We start from the raw sequence: 23,429 nt of genomic DNA, 5'->3' as shown, positions 1-23,429 counted from the left end.
GCGATAGACCCATCTCGTACCAATTACAGTACGTTGAGATGGTCTAGGGACCAGATGCCATACCTTATTTCTCTCAAATTGCTCTAATTCTTCTTGCATAGCCGTGACCCAATATTCATCGGATAAGGCCATTGTGATATTTGTAGGTTCAATTTGTGATATGAATGCTTCGAAAGCACAGTGATTTTGGAGAGAAGATCTTGTTTTGATTCCGAGGTAAGGTCACTTTGGTTAAATTTGATAGAGGATGGGAACCTTGATGCTTCCATTTCTTTGGAACAAGGGTGTTAGAGGCCTCATTTGTTTCGGTTGGTTACGATGCAACAGTTTGATGGATTTGCATGGGGAATATTGTGTGAGGGTGTTTGTGGATTGTTTTCAATTTGGTTAGTGGTTGGTTCACTTTGCACTCCTCATTCCCCCTGGATGAGCCGACTTCATTTTGAGATGAGGGAGGGTTAGTTCCCCCAATTTTGGCCACCACATCAAGCAACAATGGCTCCAATCGTTGCTCGGCTTCTTCCACGACTAGATCCATGTCATGACGTATCATTCCAATTTCGAAATCATCGTCATCCTCATCATCTTCATCATTAACCTGAGTGTTTGAAACAAAGAGACTAGATTCGTCAAATATTACATGAACGCTTTCTTCCATTTTCATGGTTCTCTTGTTATAAACTTTGTAAGCTTTACTATGGTCGGAATAACCAACAAAAACACCTTCATCACTACGAGCATCAAATTTGCCCAGGTTGTCTTTTCCATTATTATGTACAAAGCATTTACTACCAAAGCACTTTAGATGGGAGATGTTAGGTTTTCTTCCTCGTAGAATTTCATAAGGAGTTTTGTTAATAATTTTTCTAATCATGACTCGATTGTAGATATAACAAGATGTGTTAACGGCCTCGACCCAAAAGTTTCTTGGCACTTTAGAGCTAATGAGCATTGTCCTAGCCATATTTTCCGTTTCGGTTCATTCGTTCCACAACCCCATTTTGTTGAGGGGTTCTTGCGGCTGAAAAATTATGGCTAATACCGTACTCATTGCAATAGGACTCAAATGATAAATTCTCAAATTCGGTTCCATGGTCGGATCTCAAGGAGACAAGTTTATAACCAAATTTGTTTTGGACCTTTTTAACCCAAATTAAGAATTCATCAAAGGTTTGGTCTTTAGAACTTAAGAAGAGAAGCCAAACAAATCTTGTATAATCATCAACAATGACACATATATAGCGACTTCCACCTTTACTGACAATTCGCATAGGTCCACATAAGTCAATATGAATGAGCTCAAGAGGTAAAGAAGTGCTAACAATTTTTTTGGACTTAAAAGAGCATTTTACTTGTTTACCTTTAACACAATCGTCACAAAGTGATTTGAATTCAAATTTGATGTTAGGAATGCCTTCAACTAGATCAAGCTTCTTAAGGGTGTTAAGTGTTTTAGCATTCACATGACCAAGTCGTTTATGCCAAAGCCAAGGGTCATTCTTTTGGACACTCATACATGATAGTGTTTGACTTGACAATGAGTGTAAGTTAGTCATGTAAACATCTTTGACACGTTCACCTTCAAGAATGAGTTCTCTAGTTTTTCCATCAATTATTCTACATTTACTAGCAAGAAATTCAACGATGTTACCTCGATCACACAATTGTGATATGCTTAGAAGATTGTGTTTCAAACCTTTGACAAGCAACACTTTGTCGACACATAGTGACTTTGACTTACCAACTTTTCCAATACCAATGATTTCACCTCGTTTGTTGTCACCAAAAGTCACCATGCCACCATCGTAGGCTTCTAGCGAAAGGAATTGGTTTTCATCTCCCGTCATGTGACGAGAGCATCCACTGTCTAAGTACCAATTGCTGCTGCCTTTCGCTAATGCCTATAAGAAATCAAACAGTTAGTTTAGGAACCCAAACAAGTTTGGGCTCCTTCTTGACAACAACCTTTTTGACTTCTTTCTTCTTACTCCAATTATGTTTAGCCACTTTGGTACTTCTTTCTAGGTCAAGGACTCTCTTTTCACAACCATTAAACTCATGGCCAGTTTTACCACAGTAATTGCAGATAATGTACTCAGGAAGGCCAGCATACTTTCTTCTTCGAAAATCAGTTACGCTTGGGTCTTGGTTTCGAGTGCAACAGTGCGTAGAACTGTTGCATTTGAAACCTAGTCCAGCATTTTTTGCACGGTTTTCATATTCCTGAGATTGTTTTAAAAGAAACTCCAAGACATTCTGACTTCCTTCCCATTTCAAATAGAACATCTTAGCCTCATCTAGCTCTTTGGTTAGTTTGTCAATTTTAGCAAGATGATTAAGATTTAGTTGACCTACTTTGTCGAACGCATGTTTAGCATGTCTCACTTCATCACTAAGCAATAGGCCAATTTGCTCAAGTTGTTTGTTATCTCTTTTGCATAAGGTAAGGTCAGCTAACAGAGAGTCACGTTCTTTAGTTAGTGAAGACACATGTTTTGTGAGAGTCTCAATTTCCTTCATATACTCAGATGCAACAGTTGCATCATCTGTTGCATGGATTTGTTCAGCCTTTTTCAGAGTTTCAATTTGAACAAGAAGATCATCATTTGTATTTTGCACTCGATCTAAAGCACTTTTAGCATGACTTGACTCATCATTAAGCATTTCAGAAATTTTGACAAGATCTTCTTTTTCATTTTGACATTTTGCAAGATCAATCAAAAGTTGGTCACGTTCTTTGGTTAGTGAGGACACGACTTTGTCAGGGGACTCTTCTCCTTTGTTGGACACAGATGCAACATTGCACTGATCTGTTGCATGCATTTCATCAATTCTTTTAGCAAGAAATGATTCTGTTTTGGAGCTTTTAATCTCCTTTTCCAGACTCGATGATGAACTAGGTTGATCTACCTCATTTAGACATTCTTTTAAACCAACATTTTCTTGACTATGTCCTCAATTTCAGTTTGCATAGCCTCTAATTTATTGCTTTGAATACGACACTTATCAATGAATTGGTCTAGAAGATGACAGATCTTGTCTTTAGAGAAAGATCGAACCTTTTTCTTGATCTTATTTACCTCAATGTCGAGAATCGAGTCCGAGTCCACGGAGTGAGCCATAAGACATTTAACGTTTTCTTTCTTTGTTGACTTTGGAACATCATTGCTTGACTGAAGAGATGCTAAGTTTGGCGTCAATTCTTCCTCAAGGACATCGTCCTCGTCGAATCGAGACATTCCCCAAATGGCAGTCATTACTTTGCTTTTGTATTCTCTTTTAGCAAACTCACGCTTCTCCTTAGACTTAATGTCATTCCACTTTGGGCATTCTTTGATTTGGTGACCTTTGTCACCACATTTGAAGCAACCAACAGTGGATGTAGACTTCCTCTTGGGAAAGCGTCGTTTGTTAGTATTGTTATTAAGCCTTTGTGAGTTTCGACCATTTATCATGCCAACAATGTTTTTAGTGAACATTGCAAACTCGTCATCTTCATCCTCCTCATCACTTGAGAGAGCATAAAGAGCAAGTCCTTTCCCTTTAGAGCTTTCACCGGATCGCTTCATGAGAGTTAACTCATGAGCCATGAGTGAGCCCATAAGTTCATCAAGGGATAGCAAGGAAAGGTCTTTAGCTTCCTCAATAGCCGTAACCTTCGGTTGCCATTTTTCAGATAGGCTACGAAGGATTTTACGGACTACATCCTCGGATTCAAAGTTTCTACCTAGACTCTTAAGGTCATTAACAATACTAGAGAAACGAGAAGACAAACTATTAATTGACTCATCTTTTCCCATGTTGAACATCTCGTATTGTTGCATGAGAAGATCAACACGGTACTTTTTGACTTGTGACGTTCCCTCATAGGCAAGATTTAGGGTGTCCCAAATTTCTTTTGCCGAGTCACAACCGGATATCCGGTTGATCTCTTGTTCACCGATGCCATATTGAAGGATGGACATGGCTTTAGAGTTTTTCTCGACCTTTTTATAATCGGCCTCAACATACTTGTCCTCACTTTTGATAGACTTAGTGCCGTCGGCATTAGTCACCTCAATCTTGAGGGGACCATTTTGAATGATCAACCAACATTCATAGTCCGTACTTTTGACATAGTGCTCCATGCGATGTTTCCACCAGGCATAGTTTTCACCCTTGAAGATGGGATACTTAGTGTGTTTTGAATCGTCCATAACTATAGGATCAACTCTTTGGTTTTAACCAATATCAAGAGCACGAGGCTCTGATACCAATTGAAGAGTTAAGAACGATAAACACCTAAGAGGGGGAGGGGGTGAATTAGGTGTACCTTTTAAAAATTTTCTCTCTTACTTGGTTAATGACTAACACAAGTAAGATCTATTGATACGAGTTTGAGAAACTTAATGGATTGTAAGTTCACAAACGGTACAATGAGTCTATGCAACAAGATGAGAGATCGTTGCACAAAGATCAAGGCGAGATTAACGTGTAAAAGAAGAATGATAAGAGAACGTGAAAGTAAATAAACAAACAAGACGATGTTTTAAAAATTGGTTCAGCTCCTACTCCGGAGCCTACGTCCAACCGTTATTTTATTGCTTGTTTAGAAATTTACTCAAACTTAACTAAACCATTACAATGAAACAACTCGCCAACCTACTCCGGTTGCAATTGCTTAAAGCTACTCCGCTTCAAGACTTTCTCTTGCTCAAAGCTACTCCGCTTCAAGACTTAAGGTTCTATCTCAACGGTTTCTGAGTCGAAATCTCGGTGGTTCACTTAAGAACATGGAGATTACAATTAAGACCTAAACACGAGAATCATTGAACATATTCGTTTATGCAACAGATTAAGCGAACCGATACTTGGAGATTTTACTGACTTTGAAAAACAATTGAAGACTTTTGAAAAACAGAAAACGGTTTTGCAAATGATTGAAGAACAAAGCTTTTAATGCTGAAAAGATTTGCAAAGTGTTTACAATGAATGCTCTTTCAAAGTCTTGCAATAAATGAAAAATGAAGTGGCTATTTATAGAGAAAAGTAGTGTGTAAGAGAAGGTTCTTAACACTACTTTAATCTAATATCCACAAGTTAGTAGCATGCATTTTCATTTAAAAGATATAAAAGAACAATCAGGTTTGAGAGGCTCAAGGGGCTGCGTTTTTCCAAAGAGAAGGAGTGTTTCCCATAAAATATGGGAACTCACAATTTTGCCACAAATGGAAAAAGCATAAGACCCATTTTTAGCATGAAAGACAACTTGCACAAATGGGATTGGCATCTTTTAAATTATTGTGCAAGCATATTCTTTTTGTTCTTTTTGTTCTTCGATTTTGAAATAATGTTCCTCTTGAACATATAAAAGCTTTTTAAGGAATTTCAAACACTTGTAAATTTTCCCGAAAATTCTCCATTCGTTAGTACCGAAACCATGGTGCAACGGTCTCGAGAACTCATCACACGGTTTTGCCATAACTTATGCGTAAAAGAAATATGTTGAACTACCTCGTTTACAACATTTGTTCTAGACTATGGGCATGCTTGACTTGTCCTTCATCTTGATCATCTTGAACTTCTTTGAACAATCATGGGATGCTTCAACTTGCTAAACATTTAACTAAGAGGCAAACAATTAAATCATAATGAAACTTGGCATCATCAACCAAGTGTGTTCTAACAACAACTAAAGAAGAAAGACGATGAAGAGTTAGCTCGATGTAAAAGGTTGCCACAAGAGAAGGCCCGGCGTTTAATCATAAGGTTTCGTGCTCCGATAACTAAGAGGTGCAAGAGAGATGCAACGATGATGGCATTAGTTAACAATTCTCCATGTTTAGTCTAATAATTAATTATGTTTCTTGGAGGATTAAAGTTGCTAATATGATTGTAATTATGGTTGTTTTTCTTATTTGTTAATTAATCTTTGAGCAGATTGAGTTATAAGATCATAGGTATATTTGCATGCATGGTGCTTTAATATCTAGATCAAAAAAATGTTTGTCTAATGAAGATGTTTTTGGGAGATTAAAATTGATGATACAGTTTACATTCCATTGTAATATACTCCGTATATATGAGTTATATAATTAAGTTGTACTCTCTCCGTCTAAATTATGTAATTGTTATCGTTTATATTGTTTGCGAGGGTAGATAGTTTAATTAGAGGTAATTATAAACAATTGCACTAGTAGAAAAAACCCCTATCGTGTCGCGGCTATCATGGCGGTTTTAATAGAAACGACACGAAAAACTTGAAAAAATTGGCGGGAAGATATTTTTTATGCTTTTGGAGGTCTATTATGGCGGTTTTATTTAAGAACCGACACGCTTAGTAAAATGATTTGTGGCGGTTCTTTATCGAAACCGCCATTAAAAGTCATTTGTGACGGTTTTAATTACAACCGACCTTAATAACGACTTTAAATGTAATGATAAATGGCAACACATCTTTATTTGGAACCGCCACCATAGCCCTTTAGTGGCGGTTTGAGTTAGAACTTATAACCGACGGTAATATCGACATTACAGATGAAATAAAAACAGACGATGCAACTCTTAAACTCCCAACCTCTTCTCCTTCTATCTCAAAGTTTTCAACGCTCGAGTCAGCCACCACCGTCGGTGTACCACCGTACATCTGGTAAAAACTCAATCTGTTCTCTCCTATTGACGCCTCGCGCTTATTACTAATTATTAATTGGGTTTTGTCGATCCTAGATGAAATTCATATATTATTGTTATTTTTATTTCTATTTCAACCCCGCGAGATCTGGGTTTGTTTGGGGCTATGATTAATGATTTTGGGATTAATTTACTTTGTGTGATGATTGATTAATTTTGGTATTCTTATTTCAAGTTTGTTACTTTTATTTCTGATTTAGGGTTTTGATTTTTGTATACATTTGGGGAAAATTTGATTTGATGTTGGCTTTTGTCTTGCAAACACCACCACGTATGCCCTCTTTTCGTCGAAGTAGTGGGTGGTGTTCCATTTCCCCTCGAACTCGCCATCAACAAGATTGAAGAAGGTATGCTTTTGTCGATAAATAAATTATAGTACCTCTGCTCTATTTGCCTTTGAACAATAGGCTTTCAGTTTTATTGCAGGTGCGCTGTTATTTGATTGTTGTAGTTTGGCTGTTTATCTCGGTCGCTTGCATCATAGTCTTAGTTTCATTATACTTACAGTTTGCTAATTGTTTCATCATAGACATAGTGGTTCCAGTTATTAACTTTCATCATCTGCCTTTTTCATCATTGATTGTATCGTTATAATTTCAGTTTCATTATAGTTCGGGTTGCTAGTTCCTTCATGACTTCATCATAGACATATAATTCTAGTTTGCAAATTTATCAACCAGTTAATTAAATTATTGCCTTTTATGCTTCCTTTTTGTTATTTGGTTTTTGCATTGATGATTTGCTAAGGTATTTTATTTCTTTTTGGATTGAACTACTCTTATTATGCTGATATATAGTCACTACCCGTAATGACCAAACATCACACAATGAGTAATACGGAGTACCTGAAACATTCTAGTATGCATCATCAAATCATATGCAAATGGATTACTCTTATTTATCATGATGGTGAGTGGTGGCTATAAGTTTTTTTATGATGATTCCGATAGTAGTGGAGTTCGTCGACAAATTAAAGAGCTCTATAAATTTTGTTTATTCGATTACAATTTTGCATGTTTTCTTATGGGCGGGTGAATTGCTATACTTTATGTTTTCATCATGTATACTTTCAAATGTTGGGAAACTCATCATAAGAACAAGTCACTGTTTTGGTATTTATTCTTCCAGTTCTTATATATTCTTTTACTGAGATTTGATTGCGTGATTTGGATCCTTGACTAACTAGTCATTGCTGACTGGGCTATACTGCTATCTGATAATTTACATTTAATATTATTATTTAGTACTTTACCATTTTCTCTAAGTCGAATTGGTGATCATTTTGCACTAGGCACCACAAGCCACAATGTACTCTCATAACCTATCACTTCTTCTCTCCTCAAGGTACTCTTTCAGATCCTCTATTGATATGTACACGTTTTGTACTGTTACTTTGTTTCATTGTTTGATGTTTGGTGTTCACTCTATCATTTCACATAAATGTAATTTATATTCCCCAACATTTGTATTAAAGTATCCTTTTGTTGATGAGTAAACACTCTCACATTTTTACGATGTTCAACCTCTCTCTATGTTGTGCTGCTACCTATACACTAATATATTAATAGCACTAGAAATTTATAGGCTCAATAACAATTTACCGATCACTTTTCACGCAAAAAAAAAAAAAATTAGATTATATATAACTAATATGTTTGTTGCTTTTATAAACTATCAATTGTTTGTTCCTTTTGTTACCTTATTGAGTTATCGATTTAGTGCTCTAAAATTTGTTTGTTCCTGCAATTTTCGAAAGCTTATATAAGCCACCAACTCGCCAAGTAATATTACATGCTGCCAAGCTGCAGCACTATGTCCAAAGAAAAGTTATTGTTGTTGTTGCTGTTGCATGAGATAGTGTGAGACATTTGACAACGTATTTCATATTTTAATTATATTCTTATAATAGTCTAGTTTTTTTTTCAACTATATTTTTTTCTAACTCGTTTTGTTAAATGTAGATTATTGCGGATTCAGTCTTGTCACTTGAAGATATGAATGAAGTTAAAGAAGCGTGGGATACAAAATGTTTAGAGAACATGTAGCCTAATTTAGATTATTGGATTTTAATTGTTGCTTGCTAAGCTTGAGGTTATTGACGAGGATATACGCTTGGACGTGCTATTGGTAAATATTGATACTATTGTTGTGTTGGATGAGATGTAAGGTTGTTTCTATGACATTGTATGAAACATTTTGTTAGGTAGTTGATCAATATTTTGCTGGTATTGTCGTGTTGATATTTGTATTCGGATACTATCAAATTTATGGGGGTATTGTTGTGTTAATATTCGTATTCAGATACTAGCAATTTAATGGCGGGGTACCGTCAAAATTAAGCTAGCTATTTTTTTATAAAAAAAAATTATAGTGACGGTTCTTAAATAGGAACTGGCAGCATAGCTTATTCCTAATGTCGGTTCGTACTTTAAAACCAACACCATAGGTAACACTATAGTGGCGGTTCTCAAATGAAAAACGACACCATAAGTAACCCTATAGTGGCGGTTCTCGAACTACAACCGCCACCATACCTTATGTATAGTGACAGTTTTACAACCGACACAAAAAAAATATGACCCCAGCAATCACGTCGTTAAGAAACCGTCACTGTAAGGTTATTACAACCGACACCGTAGGGTATAATTCTACTAGTGTTGACAATTGAAATAATTAATTTGTCTTTGACGATAATCGCCGTTAGGAATTATTTATGATTGTTAATATGATTGTTGATACTCAAATAATCATAAATGGAAAAAAAAGAAAATTCCAATTATTTGTATATCTTTAATTAAAATATTTGTTGTGATTGATTAAGAAAGTGATAATAGGGACGGAGGGAGTGTTAAGGAAGAGGGTTATTATTACTAGTAGATGATATGATTTTCATATGGTGAATTGGTCTTTGACGACAATTACCAATTCACCATCAAGAATTTGTTTATGATTATTAATTTATTATTCAGTTTGATACACACTAATTTGAGACAAAAATCTATTTTGATGCATGAGATATCGCTGACCGAGGATCGAAATCCACAAGGAGCAACATGTGAGTACTACTTGGTTTAGAGCTGATCAAATGGCCCAAGTTCATTGGCCCGACCCGGCCCAACCCTCTTTTTTAAAGGGCTTGGGCCTTTTATTTTGGCCGAAAAAAGCCAATGGGCCGATCAAAAAAAAGCCCAATGTACTTTTGGGCCGGGCTTGGGCCAAGCGTTTGGCCCAAATTTTGGCCCGGCCCGGCCCATATTTATTAATTAAGGAATATTTTTCTTATAAAATTTGTTTAAGTAGCGTAAATTTTATATATAATTCTATATAAACTCATGTATATATTTATTGAGATTTAAAAGCGATGTTCACGTAACATAAATCAAATCTACTATATATGATTAAGCATTATAATGTGTCGATGATTGTCTTTTATTCTATTTTTAGAGATTAATTCATATGTATTTTATCATACTTTGTACGATTTTTTTATAATAAGTGCACATTTAAAGTACAAGTTAAAGGTATTATACTACTTATCTCGTTCGGTAAGTCGTAAATTTTAGGGCCCGAAAAGCCCATTTAAGCCAAAAAGCCCGATTTAGTCCATAAGGGCCGGGCTTGGGCTCGCTAAATAGGCCCTCTCATTTGGCCCGGTCTGGCCCAACCCGCACATGTAGGCCATTTTTATCATCCCGGCCCAGCCCAAGCCCGCATAGGCCCGACCCATGATCAGCTCTACTTGGCTTTAACCTACGAGTTTAGCTGAATAGGGTCGAAGAGGGTCTTCAATAGGTTTCTATTTTCGCTATTAACCCAAATCGATGAGATAATTCAAGGGGTTTTAAAGGCTTCCTAAATCGAATCAATTTACGTTGTTGGCCAACAAAGAAGGGCAAAACAACCCGCTACAGCCTACAAGATTCTATCATGGAAAATCTCATAACAAGCCTAAACTCAAAACCAGACATATATATATATCGATTTGGGGTGTCTTAGTTAATTATTTAATCCACTTGTCATCTAATAATTGACTCTCCTTTTTTCCTTTAAATCTCATAAATAAACTTAGGTTAAACTAAATTCAATTATTTATATTTATTAATTTTAACTTATTAGACTCAACGATTAAATATTTGTGCCAAAATCAAAGGCAAATAATTAACGGGATAGAGGAAATACTAATAATAATCTCCTCCCAAACTAGTTTACATAATCGATTAAATGTCATGGGTTTGCTATATTCCCCCTCTTTTTTATCCGAGTACAAATAAAAAGAAATAATAAACTTTTTTTTTTATCGGGTCTACGAGTCAAAGTTATTAATTACGCAAATCTCTAAATGGTAGGGAGACAAATCAAATTCCATCTCCAAATTTAAATTTCATGTTAAATATTATATATGCTACACATTTATATATGCTTGTAATTAAGTTTTATCATTTCAATCCAATAACACAATTCACAACCATTTAATAATTAATCAAAAATCACTTGATTGTCAACATTTTATTGTGACAAAATGAGACATCATTTCCTCCAATCAATAGTTTACATGTTGTTGTTAGCCATAACATTAGCTCCAATATGCACCAATTGTTTACCGTTCTTTCCAATTGCAGAGTTTCATGTCTCAATTTCAAATTGGATAACATTAGGAACGATAAAAGTAAACTGTACACATACATGCCATCACGAGCATGTACATTTCGAGCAAGCAATTCCTCAAAATCAAAACATGACATGGACATTCAACACAAAGGTATTATTCCCAACATTTTATGATTGCGATATATATGGGCCAAAGGCGCATATCTATTTTTATGCGTTCAGAGAGTCACGCGATTTTGTTGATCATTATTGTGGTGGACGACATTGTTTTTGGAATGTTACAAACTATGGTGTATTTTTAAAGAACATTCACTCGGGCTTGTATATCCCTATGAAAGTATGGATGATACTAAAGTAACTTGAAATAACTAGGAGGTCGAAAAATATGTATTAATTAGATCTTGTTATCTTGTAGAGATCGTAAAATATGTTAGGGGATTGATTATTACGAACAATAAATTTGACAAACAAATACAGACCGAATCGACTCTTGCTTTCCTAATAGAATAATTCGACCCTTATTCTTGTGCCTGGGTTATACCGAATTTTTCTACTGAGATAAGACGGTCCCCTCTGTCTTTGGCACTCAAAGATCAGAGACGTAATATAGAAATATTGTGTGTAGTTTGTTAAACGTTTGTTGATGTCTGAAGAATTTTCTGTATATGCTTCTTCTCTTCCTCTTTGTTTATATAGAGAGGAAAACAGGGAAGGGAGGGAAGTTATTCTGAAGAGTTGCAACTCTTCAAAACCAGGAATACATTGAATTAGTTTTCCCTTAAATTAATTAATTATCTTTCCAGTGTAGACACGGAATTAAGTTCCGTTTCCCGCGATATTTAATTAGTTATTCTGAAGCGAGACCCCGTCATAGTCATTCGTCCGAATGCTAAACCATAATTCCGTAAATAATTATGCAAGTATACTCTCCGTATTTTCCCGAACTTGCAATTTATTATTCAGAAATTACCCACTAACGAACCAACCTTAATTACGCAAAATGAAACCGGTAATTACTCTTAAATCACCAACAAAATATATATATATACAACTCTATATATTTTAATGTTATAAGACAATAACTCGGTTTAGTAATATATACAAGAATTAAATACTTTATGACAATTCAACATTTGCTTTTTAAAAATTGTGGAGAAAGGTAACCGGTGAAGATGAGTCGGTATAATTAACAACGAATCCCCCTTAAACTAAAAGAATAAGAGATCTCTTAAATTTTTCCGCCTAAATGAATTAGGCTTTAAGTGGGCTTTATAACATCATATGTACAACTGGGCCATTCTGATTAATTTCGACTTAAGTTATAAATGGGCTTCATAATATCATATCTACAACTGGACCATACTAATTAATTTCATACAATAAATTATTCTATACCATTTAAAAAAGGGGATAATATTCTTTTAACTTGCATAGACATATTAACGGGATATTCTTATTTTGTTACATACATGCAATTGCACTAATTATATGCACAACGTGATATAAATATTTTACTATTATTATTTCTAAAACTGAACATTATGACCAAGAACTTTTTTTTAGGAAACATTTTCTTATTAATTCTATTATTCTATCTTTTTATACAAACGTACTATATATTTAGAGTATTCATAAATTGTTATTACTTCTAAAAGAAAAACTTGCTTATGATATTTTTTTTTACACTTTAACTTAATATCTGTCTTTGCTCCCTACTATACGAAAACTTAAATTTTGGTTACTTTTTTTTAATTGTTTAATAACGACTTCAGTGGATATAGTGATATAATTTAAAACAATGTTTTCTTAAAACAGAGTTAATAAAATAATTTTAGTAAAATCGACAATCTTATACGGAGTAAAAGTGTTGGACAATCTCTTTTCTAGCTCTTAATACAAAGTACTAATAGTAAATTTTATAATTAAATTTCAAATGGAGTTAAATATCAATAGTATAATTATTAAATTCTCTAATATTCTTATCTGAAAAACCGCGCATTTGCGCGGGATGTATACTAGTATGAGAATAAGAGTTAACTCAAGCGGTAAGAGCTATCTTACCCCAACCATGAATTTGGGAGTTCAATTCTCATCAGAGATATAGTGCGCTTAATTGAACCAAAAGAAAAACAATAAATATTAGTTTTTCATTTCCGAGCTCCCCCTAATTTTTTTTTTAAAAAACAAATCATGCATTTATGTAGACAAATTAATAGCCCATCTTTAATTATAGGTTTTCATTTTCGAGTTTCCCCTAATTGTTTTTAAAACAACAAATTGTACGCAGTATAGTTAGGGCATAATAAGGAAGAATGCGTGGAATAGAGTAAACTTATGTGCGAAATTAGCACTTACGTAAGTTAAAACGATAATATGATCATAAAATTTACTAGCTAGTGGTCGACATTGTTTTTGGAATGTTACGTATGAAGGTGCCTTTCTAAAAAATATTAAGACCGGTAATTCTGTACTTGTGCGAATATGGGTTCCAACAAATTAAAATTAAAATGTGGAATCCAATAATAAATATTTCATCCTCTTTCATGATATTTATTCATTTGTCGAAAATTTTCTTTCTTTATTTCTTAAAGAAATTTATTCTGTTTGTAGTATTATTTATATGTTTCGTCGTTTATTAGTCAAGTAACAATTTATTTTTTGATTTCTAGAACAAAATGATAAAAAGGAACACACACCTGATGTATGACATCAGACTCCTTTTAGAACTTGAGTTTACATGTAGTTTTCTCAACTTTCAAAATTTATAAGTTACTCCCTCTGTCCGGTCATTTGTTGTCCTTTTCCATATTTGGGTGTCTCAGTAAGTTGTTGTTCTTTCTATTTTGATAATGAACTTAATGAACAATTTGATCATTCACACTCAATTAGTTCCACTCGTCATTTAGAGCATCCGCAAAGGTGGGGAGGTGCCTCCCCATATGTCCCCTCTCTCCTCATATGGGGCTCCTCATTGTTGCACAAAGCTCCCCAACATTTGGGGTTCCACTGTTTTTAGAGGAGCTCCCCCAAAAAAAAGTAAGGTAATTTGTGTTACTTTTGGAGAGGTTCCCAATTTTTTGTGTGTGAATTGGGGACCCCATTGTTGCATAGATGTAATTATGAAATGGGAAGGGTAAATGAAAAAGTTAGTGGAAAATGAGGTGGACGAATAAGAAAAGGAAAGAGAAAATATGGGGAGCCTCACCTTTGCGGATGCTCTTAGTAATTGGCTCATTCCTCTTTTCTTGATCTTTGTGCCAAAACTAAAGGACAACAATTGACCGTGACGGAGGAAGTATAATTTAAAATTTCAAATTAACTGAACTTATATAATTATTTGTATAGTTTTTGAGCAATATTTTTTTTTTTTAACTTAGTGTTTAACTGAACGAACTCAAAAACTTTATAGTAATTCATAATCTTTAAAAACAAACTCGAAAACTTTATTATAAAACTCATGAATTACACAACCATATGTACTACATTTGAATTTTGATATATATAATCTATAAATTGAAACTAAATTTGATACTTTAATTGTTCAAATACTCAAGGGCGGATCCAGGCCGGGCTACTTGCGTTGGGCTATAGCCCGAGTAGGTTTCAGAAAAAATAAATAAATATATATAATAGAGTAGTAAAATACTCCCCCCATCCCGCTCATTTGTTGTCCTTTTCTATATTGAGGTGTTTCAGTGAATTGTTGTACTTTCTATATTAAGAACGAATTTGATGAATAATTTGTCATTCACAATTAATTTGTTTCACTTGTCATTTAATTTTTCCTTGATTTTTGTGCCAAAACCAAATACTGTAACAATAATTGAAAGGGATGGAGGGATTATCATTTACACTTCCTTGCCATAGTGGTTTGATATCCAAATTCTAAGCTTTTGAGCTCGAATCTAAACAAGACATTTTCTCTCTTACTTTTTCTCCCAGCTATTTTTTGTGAATGTGAATGTAATTAATAAAAGGAGAAAAACAAGGATAAAGGGAATGTAAAGGGAGTAAATACCAAGAGAAAAACGAGGGAAAAAATATGAAGTAATATAGGAAATTCATAAAGTTTTCTTTTGAAACCTTTTTCTCAACCTCAAATTATAGAATATAAAACGGTCTTATACTATGAGACGGTCTATTTTGTAAAAACGTTGTTCATTTATTGCTATTTACACAATTGGTCCGTCTCACGGTCTTACACAATAACTATTGTTACTCAACACGTAGTATAAATTAAACCCTTCGAACAATCTTTCTTTCACTCAATCAACACTCATAAAATCAAAATCATCGCAAAATGAAATTCCTATACAAATCAATCGCATGCATATTATTAGCCATAACATTTACACCATTATTCACCAATTCTGCACCTTTTTTTAAATTTGCAAGATTTCATATAATTATTTCAAACCGAATGCCTAATGAAGTGTTAAACGTACATTGTTACTCTTCGTACCAACATCAAGATTTCAGGCAAACGATTCCAATATATGGTAATTTTACATGGTCATTTAAAACTAAATTAATCTTCGGAACAAAATATAATTGTGACTTTGATAGGTCAAATTGGCGTATGAGGGGTCTCATTGTATTTACTGAGACGGATGAATTCATCGATAAGGGTGGTGGTCGACATTGTTTTTGGAATATTACATATGATGGTGCCTATTTGAAGAATCTTGAGATGGATAAATTTGTCTTTGTAACACATTGGGATCCAAGAGATTTAAATGTGTTTAAGGTACAAAGTTGATCAAAGATGTAAGCAACTATGTAATCTTTGATCAAGTGTTATATATTTAATAAAAAATTTCGTTTTTATCCGAAATTTAATCATGTTATTGAATTATATGTTTAAGAATATATTTTACCATGATTGAATCATTAAAAAACGACGGACTTGTTGCCAAAAAAAAAGACGGGACTAAAATGGAATGAGAACGGGCACATATATGTTTTGCGATTGGGGTTTTCAAATATACAACAACAACATCAGAACCTTAATCCCAAAATGATTTGGAGTCGGCTGACATAAATTCTCATTTAAAATCGTCCATGGGTGAACGCACACCTGGGATTTTCAAGTATATGAAAGTTAAAATTTAGGTGAAGTGCGTTGGTGAGAAAACGATACACTCAATGTGATATTTCGCAAATTCTCGTTTAATACAGAAATAGTTGTCCTAAGTTTAAGACAAGTTAAATACTTAAATACTAACCCACTACCCACCTGTATGTATAGGACAAACATCTTGTTATTTACTAGACATTTCACCCTTATTTTATTTAATGTATTTGGATCTGTTTATATATATGTCCTTAGAGAGTCTAGTTATACGGAGTATTTATTTTGGTTGGAAAGAAGAAAAACCGTGAATTATAGTTTTACCCCATATGATTGGCTCAAAATATAAGTTATATTTATATTTATTTTAGTTAGATTTGTACTAGTAGAGTATTCCGATATCACTCAGTGGTGTTTTAACCAATTTTCATAAATAAGAATTGTAAATAATCAAACTTACAAAAATATTTTTATATAAAGCCTCCCCAAATAATAATTGAATTGTAACGAATAGTCATTTGTAACATATTAATTTCTGAGTTACACGGTTGTATTGCGTTGTCCTCACGTTACTTCTTTATTACTCGTACTATGTACTGCACTTGCTGAAGGAGGTGCACTTTCCATAATTCTCTCAAATAGTTATGACGCACTTTCCATAATTTGAAAATTTCCTAAATTAAATTAACCTAACAACAAAGAACACCTGATCAACCTCGAAATCATTACTTGCTCATCAAGTATAACATCAAATATAAATATAAACAATAAATCCATGATTCAACAAATCATCTTACAAAAAACTACAATCAATTTCTCGTTTTATTATATTCATTCACAAACCCTAATTTACAATTAAAAGAGGCCATGGAAGTTAAGCAATGTTTTCATAATGTGTTCTTGGAAGGCAAATGCATCTCATGCAAGATTCACAAAGCCGATTGTCACGATCTTACCATCGTACCCGTCAACTACCTTCGTCCCGGTGTTAACGTCAGTCTAACTCTTTCAACAATGGACCGGTTTCGAGATCAAGGCTTACGAGCCATTCTAGGGCTAACACTCTTCTCCATGCAAAAATAGTTCTCCATGCAAAAATAGTTCGAAATCTCACGCTAGAGGACAAGCGGCGCATCAAGAATGACTCGTGCGAGCTACACGAGGTCGAACTACAAGAAGTAAAATTATTAGTCAAGTTACGGCCGGGAGTACGTGAGTTTCTCAAGAAAGCTAGTGATATGTTCGAGTTGTCTATTTATACTATGGGGACACGTGATTATGCTTGTATTATGGCGGATTTGCTAGCTCTTGGATCGAACCAAGATGGTCGGTCCATGTTTAAGAAGAAGATTATTAGTAGGGAGGATTGTACCATGGCGAGGCAGAAAGGGCTTGATGTTGTGTTATCGGATAGACGAGTTGTTTTAATCGTTGATGATAAGGATGATGTTTGGGAGGAATCGTGTAGGGTTAATGTTATCAAGATTGCTCCTTATCGTTTCTTTGAAGACGGGAAAAGAAAAAGGGAAGTTGATTATAATGAGATAATTGCAATGGACGATGATGATGAGCTTAAGAGGGTTTTGAGTACATTGAGTATGATACATCAAATGTTTTATGAAGATAATAATGGAGACGGAGAATATATGAAAAGAGATGTGAGACGGGTTCTTGAAAGAGTTCGTGATCATGAAGAACAAAAGAAGGAAGATGAAGAAGAGTTAGTTCGACGTAAAAGGTTGGAAGAAGAGAAGGCGCGACGTTTTATTGAAAGGTTTTGTGCGCCGGTAACAAAGAGGTGCAAGAGAGATGCAACGATGATGGCGTCAGTAGTTCAATCTTCATGTTTAGTCTAATGATAATGTTTAATTTCTTGGAGGATTAAAGTTGCTAATATGATTGATGATTCTTTAGTATTTGATTGTAATTATTAATGTTGTTTTTCTTGTTTGTAATTATATATGTTAATCTTTTGAGTTAATTGAATTGTAAGCTCTAATTCTTGTTATGAGTATTTGAATTATAAATTGTACTTCTTCCTTATCAATCATTTAATTATCTTTAATACTTTATGCGTTTTATTCATTTGTTTACCCTTTGCTTAAAATATAGAACGGGGAGAGTATTGTTTATGAATGATATAGTTTAATTATAGAGGTAAACAAGTGATCGAGACAAAACAGTTATATATCTCTGACAACAATCGCCTTTATGAATTTGTTTATGATTGTTATCAATCTGAGTCTCTGATGCACACAAATTCAAGTTGTTCTTGAATTTGTTTATGATTGAAGCTCGCAAGTGAATGAGAATGATTATACAAATTGAGGATTTTATACAAGGAGCGATTGCTACTTGGTTTTAATCTATTAGTCTATCTAGCTAATAATTAAATTGGTGGAAAAGGTTTTACTCTCTCCGTTTTGGTTAATTGTTTATCTATTTAAATGAAAAATGAGATAGCGACACCGGGTGTTACTCAAATTCAGTAACACCCGGGATAAAATTGTAATTTGATTAACTATTTTGAATTTCAAACAAAATATTAATGAAGGGCAATTTAGGAACTCTGGCTAGTATTATTAATTACACAATAATTAAAGATTTGAGAAATAACTAAAATATCAATTTGTTATCACGCCAATTTGTAACCAATTGAACTCCAATATCATTATCATTAGAACTGCCGAACTGGGCAATTGATGAATACCCCCAATATTCAATAAAGATCTTCAAATAAACAAAAATTAATGACATTGATTGGTAAAAGCTATGATTTGAAGAATAACAGTAATTGTGTACATTAACAATGGTGTTCTTCTTTACATGTCTTAGCGATCATGGAAATCAAACTGGGTAGATGGAGGAGATAGATTAGTTTTCACATTGTTAGGAATATTGGATATAATTTAGTTTGAATTAGTATCTTTTATATTTTATTTTATTAAATATAAATAGATTGTGAATTACGGGTTTATCCCTACGATATTGGCGCAAAAACGCAAACTACTTTTTAGTTTTTAAGTTTTTTATAGTTTTTTTATTAGGGTGTTACTGAAACTCGATAACACCCGGTGTCGCCCTAGCACTCCCCTATTTATTTTGGGTGTCTTAGTCAGTTGCTTTCCTTTTTATTTAGAATGTTTTTTTGATGGGCAATTTGTTATTCTAAACTCAATTTGGTATACTTATCATCTAACAATTAACTCTCTCCTCTTTTCTTGTCATCTAATAATAGCGTTAAAAGATGAGTATACCCAAAACGTAATTGTAATCACTAAAAGACGTCAAACACCTTTCTCCATCTATCTCAAAATAATTTTCCTAATTTGACTTGCAGTGTCTCTAAAACACCACTTTAACTCTGTTTTTCACCCTTCGTATTTATTTTTTCACTAAAAAAATATTTAAAAAAGACTTTGTAATGATGAATGTAAATATACTCCTTATCTACAAGGGAGTATTATTTTTTTTCAATTATTTATTTACTTTTTTATATTTCATGAGAAATATTTTAATTAAAAGTAATATTTCAATCAAAGGGAAACAAACGATTGGGATGGAGGGAGTACATCACTTACTTAAGATTTACTCCACCCCAATCATTTGTTCTTATTTCATTTTTGGGATGGAAGGAGTAAGAACCAAATATTTGTGACATTTACTACGTAAACTAACAATTAGTCCACTTGTCATATCCAATTACAATTACTCCCTCTGCCTCAGGCAATAGTTTACACTTGCTTTAATTTTCCTCACAAAATAAAATAAACTTAAATTATTCACTGGAATGAATAACATAGTATTGATTGTATTTGAAAACAAAAAAAAATTAGTTTTGGTATTAAAGCTTTTTTTACGTTGTATTTACACGTAATTTCTTGTCCTAAACTTAATTAGTGCTTTTAATTTCGAACTTAATTCGGAGTAGGTATTGACGGTGCGTTAGTGACAAGCTATATCAAAACCCCTAACAACAAATCATTGTATGATTATATATATAAAAATGAATTAATCCATAATTCAATTAAAAACATCTCACAAATTTCATCCACTTTATCCTTTTAATTCCAAAACCCTTCTTCACAATCACAACACAATCACAATCACTATATAACATTCATAATAACTTTTTTACGTAATGATGAAGCAAGAAACCATGCAAGAGCAAAAGTGTTCTCGTCTCAGACTTCGAGTTAATATGGCCAAAATTCTTTCCACGAGGGACCGGCTTCGAGATCAAGACTCACAAGCTGTGCTAGGGCAAAAGAAGTTGAATTTAATTCTCGACTTGGATAACACCCTCCTCCATGCAAAAAGAACTAAAAAACTCACGTTAGAAGACAAGCGACGAGTTAGGAAAGACTCATGCGAGCTGCACGAGGTTGAAGATGGATCAAAATTAGTCAAGTTACGGCCGGGTGTACATGAGTTCCTCAAGAAAGCTAGTGACATGTTCGAGTTGTCAATTTATACTATGGGGACACGTGACTATGCTCATACTATGGCGGATTTACTATCTCTTGCAGCGAACCAAGATGGTCGGTCGTCCATGTTTTGGAAGAGGATTATTAGTAGGGAGGATTGCACTCATGAGGGGCAGAAAGGGCTTGATATTGTGTTATCGGATAGACGCAACGTTTTGATCGTTGATGATAGGGAAGATGTTTGGGAGGAATCTTGTAGGGCTAATGTTATCAAGATTGCTCCTTATTGTTTCTTTGAAGACGAGAAAAGAAAAAGGGAAGTTGATAATGAGATAGTTACAACGGATGATGAGCTTAAGAGGGTTTTGAGTACATTGAGTATGATCCATCAAATGTTTTATGAAGATAATAACGGAGATGTAGAATACATGAAAAGAGACGTGAGGCAGGTTCTTGAAAGAGTGCGCGATCATGAACAACAAAAGAAGAACGACGATGAAGAGTTAGCTCGATGTAAAAGGTTGCCACAAGAGAAGGCCCGGCGTTTTATCATAAGGTTTCGTGCTCCGGTAACAAAGAGGTGCAAGAGAGATGCAACGATGATGGCATCAGTTAACAATTCTCCATGTTTAGTCTAATTATTAATGTTTCTTGGAGGATTAAAGTTGCTAATATGATTGTTGATACTCAAGTATTTTAATTGTAATTATGGTTGTTTTTCTTATTTGTAATCATATGTTAATTATTAATCTTTGAGCAGATTGAGTTATAAGTTGTAATTCTTGTTATTAACCTTACTAATATTAAATATCATAGGTATATTTGCATGCATGGTGCTTTAATATCTAGGTCAAAAAAGATGTTTGTCTAATGAAGATGTTTTTGGGAGATTAAAAGTTGATAATACAATTTACATTCCATCGTAATATACTCCGAATATACGAGTTATAATTAAGTTGAACTCTCTCCATCAAAATCATTTATTATCGTTTATATTGTTTGTGAGGTAGTTTAATTAAAGGTAATTATAAACAAGCTAAGTGACGACTGGAATAATTAATTTGACTTTGAGGATAATCGCCGTTAGGAATTATTTATGGATGTTAATATGATTGTTGATACTCATATAATAATAAAAAGAATAAAGGGAATTACAATAGTTATATCTTTAATTAAAATACTTGTTGTGATTGATTAAGAAACTAATAATAGGGACGGAGGGAGTGTTAAGGAAGAGGGTTATTATTACTAGTAGATGATTTTCATATGGTGAATTTCAATTTATTATTCACTTTGATACATACTAATTTGAGACAAAAATCTATTTTGATGCATGAGATATCTGACCGAGGATCGAAATCCACAAGGAGCAACAGGTGAGTACTACTTGGCTTTAACCTACGAGTCTAGCTGAATACGGTCGAAGAGGGCCTTCAATAGGTTTCTATTTTCGCTATTAACCCGAATCGACGAGATAATTCAAGGGGTTTAAAGGCTTCCTAAATCGAATCAATTTACGTTTACAGCCTAAAAGATTCTATCATGAAAAATCTCATAACAAACCTAAACTCAAAAGTCAAAACCAGACATATATATACCGATTTGGGGTGTCTTAGTTAATTATTTTCCTTTCTGTTTTAGGAATGTTTTTAATGGGCAGTTTGATCATCCACACTCCATTTGATTCACTTGTAATTTAATAATTGACTTCTCCTCTTTCCTTGATCTTTGTGCCAAAATCAGAGATAAATAATTAACGGGACAAAGAAATTACTAATAATAATCTCCTCCCAAACTAATTTACATAATCGATTAAATGTCATGGGTTTGCTATATTTCCCCCCTTTTTATCCGAGTACAAACAAAAGAAATAATAAACCGTTTTTTTATCGGGTCTACGAGTCAAAGTTATTATTTACGCAAATCTCTAAATGGTAGGGAGACAAATCAAATTCGATCTCCAAATTTAAATTTCATGTTATATATTATGGGGGTGTTTGGCCAAGCTTTCTAAGTGCTATTCTAATTGTAAAAGTAGAAGTTGGGCCAAACAGTATAATTTAGGGAGATAAAAAACTACTTTTGAAAAGTCAGAAGTTAATAAAAAGCTACTAGAAACAGAAGCACCAAATTGATGCTTCATTTCTACTTCTCCCTAAAACTCTTAGGATTATGGAAACTAAAAAAAAAAAAAAAAGCAGTAGTAGGCCAAACACATCAATTTGTTAAGAAACTACTTTTACAAAAGTTAGGTCAAACAACCACAACTTTTTCAAAAAGTAGTTTATGAAAAAACTCATTCTAGAAAGTAAAAGCTATTTCACATAAACTAGGCCAAACAACACCTATATATGCTACACATTTATATATGCTTGTAATTAATTAAGTTTATCAATTCAATCCAATAACACAATTCACCACCATTTAATAATTAATCAAAAATCACTTGATTGTCAACATTTTATTGTGACAAAATGAGACATCATTTCCTCCAATCAATAGTTTACATGTTGTTGTTAGCCATAACATTAGCTCCAATATGCACCAATTGTTTACCGTTCTTTCCAATTGCAGAGTTTCATGTCTCAATTTCAAATTGGATAACATTAGGAACGATAAAAGTAAACTGTACACATACATGCCATCACGAGCAT

General features: G+C 33.7%; 1 protein-coding gene and 1 long non-coding RNA gene across 2 annotated transcripts; both read left to right on the top strand.

The window, feature by feature from the left end:
• The first annotated feature begins 6,546 nt into the window (after positions 1 to 6,546).
• LOC141602372 (uncharacterized) lies at positions 6,547 to 8,928 on the top strand. Its single transcript, XR_012524417.1, has 3 exons — positions 6,547 to 6,628; positions 6,870 to 7,016; positions 8,631 to 8,928. It is a non-coding gene; the product is annotated as an uncharacterized LOC141602372 (long non-coding RNA).
• An 11,564-nt stretch (positions 8,929 to 20,492) lies between these two features.
• LOC141600517 (RNA polymerase II C-terminal domain phosphatase-like 4) lies at positions 20,493 to 21,413 on the top strand. Its single transcript, XM_074420759.1, has one exon. It carries the CDS (start codon positions 20,493 to 20,495, stop codon positions 21,411 to 21,413), a length of 921 nt encoding a protein of 306 aa, XP_074276860.1.
• Positions 21,414 to 23,429: the final 2,016 nt, after the last annotated feature.

The sequence above is a fragment of the Silene latifolia genome, chromosome 9, assembly GCF_048544455.1.
Source record: "Silene latifolia isolate original U9 population chromosome 9, ASM4854445v1, whole genome shotgun sequence".
Lineage (NCBI taxonomy): Eukaryota > Viridiplantae > Streptophyta > Magnoliopsida > Caryophyllales > Caryophyllaceae > Silene > Silene latifolia.
Note: the sequence above shows the minus strand (reverse complement) of the source record. Positions and strands in the feature narration are given on the sequence as shown.

Excerpts from the sequence above, each read along its gene's own strand:
- LOC141600517 (XM_074420759.1), top strand. The coding sequence starts at position 20,493 with ATGAAGCAAGAAACCATGCAAGAGCAAAAGTGTTCTCGTCTCAGACTT.